Source organism: Vicia villosa, linkage group LG5 (assembly GCF_029867415.1).
Source record: "Vicia villosa cultivar HV-30 ecotype Madison, WI linkage group LG5, Vvil1.0, whole genome shotgun sequence".
In the NCBI taxonomy this organism is placed as follows: domain Eukaryota; kingdom Viridiplantae; phylum Streptophyta; class Magnoliopsida; order Fabales; family Fabaceae; genus Vicia; species Vicia villosa.
Genome location: NC_081184.1, coordinates 173,961,138 through 173,965,010, shown reverse-complemented (window position 1 = coordinate 173,965,010; position 3,873 = coordinate 173,961,138). Strand labels below are relative to the sequence as shown.

Genomic DNA, 3,873 nt, shown 5'->3' with positions numbered 1-3,873 from the left:
TCAAGTATGGTTGAACCTCATCAGTGTTATTTAATATATACAAATGTGCTTTAAAAACTTCCCCTTCACCCATATGCTTAACCTTTAGATGTGTACCCTTACCATCACATCTTCCGTCGTGACGAGACTTAGGTAATCCTACAGGTTTTGCATGTGACAAATACTCTGTACAAAACTCAATGGCTTCTTCTGTGATGTACCTTTCAACAATAGATGCCTCCGGACGATAATGATTCTTCACATAGCTTTTCAATATCTTCATGTACCGTTCAAAAGGATACATCCATCTTAAATAAACAGGGCCACACACTTTAATCTCTCTAACTAGATGGACTATTAAGTGAACCATGATGTCAAAAAATGAAGGAGGAAAAAACATCTCCAACTGACACAAAATAACAATAGACTCATTTTCCATCTCATCCAATTTATCAGGGTCAATCACTTTGTTGCATATATCATTAAAGAAAAAGCACAATCTAGTTATGGCATGTCGGACATTTTTGGGTAAGATGCCACGAATAGCCACAGGTAGTAGTTGTTGCATCAAAATGTGACAATCATGAGATTTCAAGCCAATTAGTTTGAGATCTTGTATTGACACCAGACTTTTGACATTTGAGGAGTAGCCATTGGGCACTTTCACACCTTGTAGACACTCACAAAATCTTATTTTCTCTTCTTTTGACAATGTATGGCATGCCGGTGGTAAATACATTTTGGTACCTCTTGGTTCTGGAGCTAACTCTTCTCTTATTTTCATATTAACCATATCTAAACGAGAGTTTAAACCATCCTTTGTCTTACCTTGAATGTTGAGAAGTGTTCCAATTACACTATCACACACATTTTTCTCCACGTGCATTACATCAATACAATGTCTTACATCAAGACTAGACCAATATGGAAGGTCAAAGAATACAGACCTCTTCTTCCATATATTACTATTTGTAACTTTTTTTGTTTTTTTCCAAAACTAACACTTATGTTCCTCACCCGGTGATAGACTTCTTCTCCAGTTAAGGCCTTCGGGGCAACCTTATACTCTTGATATCCATTAAAAGCCTTTTTTAATCTTCGATATGGGTGGTTACGTTTAAGAAATCTTCGATGTCCAAGATAAACAGTCTTCTTTCCCTTCTCCAACTGATGGTAGCAAGTATCTTTTTCACATATAGGGCATGCTTTATGCCCCTTAACTTTGTAATCAGACAAGTTACCATAAGCTGGAAAGTCATTGATGGTGCAAAATAACATGGCACGCAATTTGAAAGTTTCATTTGAAAAACTATCAAACACATAAATTCCTTCATCCCACAACTTTCTTAAGTCATCAATTAAGGGACTTAGATAGACATCTATGTCATTTCCAGGTTGTTTCGGTCCCGAAATCATCATAGATAACATAATGTGTTTCCTCTTCATGCACAACCAAGGAGATAAGTTGTAAATAATCAATAGAACAGGCCATGAAGTATGATTACTACTTAAACTGCCATATGGATTCATTCCATCTGTAGAAAGTCCAAGCCTAAGGTTTCTTGGTTCATTGCCGAAGTCAGGAATTAAGGTATCAACCTTCTTCCATTGCAAAGAATCGGCCGGATGCCGAATTTTTCCATCACAATTCCTCTCTTCTGCATGCCATCTAATATTCTTCGCATCATTTAAATTCGCAAACAATCGCTTAAACCTCGGAATAATTGGAAGGTACCATAACACCTTTGCTGGAGGACCCTTTGTGGTTACATCACAACTTTCATCATCACCTTTCTTTTTATATCGTGATGTCATACACTTGGGACACTTTTCTTTCTCTTCATTATCTTTCCAGTACAATATGCAATCATTGGGGCATGCATGTATTTTCTTATACTCCATACCCATAGGACATAATATCTTTTTTGCATCATACACCCGGTCCGGCAACGTGTTTTCATCTGGAAGCATTTCCTTCCACAACTCAAGCAATTGTGTGAAGCTTTTATCGGTCCAACTATTAATTGCCTTCAAATTGAATAATCTCAGCACGGCCGATAATCGTGTGAAGTTTTTACAATCTGGATACAAAGGAACTTTGTTGTCATTGCAAAGAGTATCGTGTACGTGTGCTCGTTGAAAAGAGTCTTGTCCAATATCACGAATCATTTCTTCTAGATAATCACTCGCCTCTATATCAAACTCTTCTCTCAGGTAGGCCATTGGCGCATCAGACAATTCACCGTGCCATATCCACTTCGTATAATTTTGACAAATCCCATTGACTATAAGATGATCCCATACGATGTTAGCATTTAAAGGTGCAATATTCACACACTTAGCACAAGGACAATGAAATCGTCCATTACTTTTGGGAAGATTAGTTTCGGCAAATGTCAAAAACTCTAACACTCCTTTTTTATACTCTTCACTTGAGCGGTTTTTTTGCATCCAACTACAATCCATAGCTATGAATAGAAGAGAAAGAATAGTGTGAGAGAGAGAGAGATAGATAGATAGAGAGAGAGATAGATAGATAGATAGATAGAGAGAGAGAGAGGGGGGGAGCTCATATAGAGTACATTTCACGTAACCCCCTTAAACTCTTACCTATCCTACTGCCCCACTTTCTTACCATTCACAAGAGGCAGATTTAAAACTTACTTCTAGTTCTATCTTATCCATAGTGGACTAATAATTAGAAACTCTTGTGAAATACACAAGAGGCAGATTTCACAAGAGTTCTTTAGTTAGCTCATGTCCTATCTCTGTTACCTCATTTGAATATAAGTTATTCACTATGGATAAGGAATTTCATGAAATAACAAGATGAGCTCCCTGTCCTGGCTTAACTAAAGAACACTTATCCATAGTGGACTAATAAATCAGAGTTCTTTTTGAGTTAGTGATATGTAAAATCAGAGTTCTTTTTGGGTTAGTGATATGTTACATTCATTTGAATGATAGCTATGGTTACATTAAACTAATTGACAAAGTCGGCGTTTTCCGTTACGTATCCCTGTCGGAGGGATAGCTACAGTCATAAATAGGAACCACCCATTTTAACACACATTGACTCAAAATATTAATAGCTGTAAGTAATAACAATAACAAGTGTTGTATATAAGAGGTAAAAGGATGCATTTACTACCCGCTAAGAGCAAAAATTAACTCATTGTAGTCAATAAAAATGTGACTGCTGTACTCCTAAAAACACAATTATACAATACCCAATCTAGTGAATGACAGCATACCTGCTCGGATGACGGAAGAGTGTGATGTTCGTGGTTTCTCCTAGAAGTAGATAGATCCCTCAAAGTACCCTGCAAAATTTCATTGTCAGAATGCACAACTACTGGCAGCTCTACAATTAGAATCATTTTAGTTGTTCATATTATTATTCGGGAATCGGAGAGAACATGAGAGATACCTCTAAAGACAAATTTAGTTGCTCATATTATTTGATTCTAATCCTAGTTAGCATGAATTAGGGATGCTTTACAGCTAAGGAATAGTAACATTGCCTAACACTCCTCGAGCTGGAGCATACATGTCATAACAGAAATCTTAATCAACTTTTTCCGCAGAGTAAATGTGATCCCTCCTATGGGTGCATAACAGATATGACTATTGAATCTATATTTTCATGTCTTTTTTGGTTCAGTCTCTTTTATGAGAGTTGCAGGTTTCAATACCTAATCCCCCTAAGGACAGTACATACTTGCTGCCTCTGAAATTTTTTGGGTTCAGTCTCTTTTACGAGACTTGCAGGTTTCAATACTTAATATCCCAAGAACCGAACATGTAATTGGACATCTTTTTGTAAGTTAAAAGTGCTGAACAAGTCACTGGTTGTCACTTGAGTGCCTTTCCAAGAGCAAGTTGCTGATAAAC

The 3,873-nt window shown here is 36.9% G+C and overlaps 1 protein-coding gene across 1 annotated transcript; it reads right to left on the bottom strand.

Moving 5' to 3' along the window:
* Window positions 1–882: 882 nt before the first annotated feature.
* Window positions 883–2,445, bottom strand: LOC131606067 (uncharacterized). The gene has a single exon (XM_058878351.1). The coding sequence runs from the start codon at window positions 2,443–2,445 to the stop codon at window positions 883–885; it is 1,563 nt and encodes a 520-aa protein (XP_058734334.1).
* Window positions 2,446–3,873: the final 1,428 nt, after the last annotated feature.

Coding starts and splice junctions, on each gene's coding strand:
- LOC131606067 (XM_058878351.1), bottom strand. CDS start 2,445: ATGGATTGTAGTTGGATGCAAAAAAACCGCTCAAGTGAAGAGTATAAA.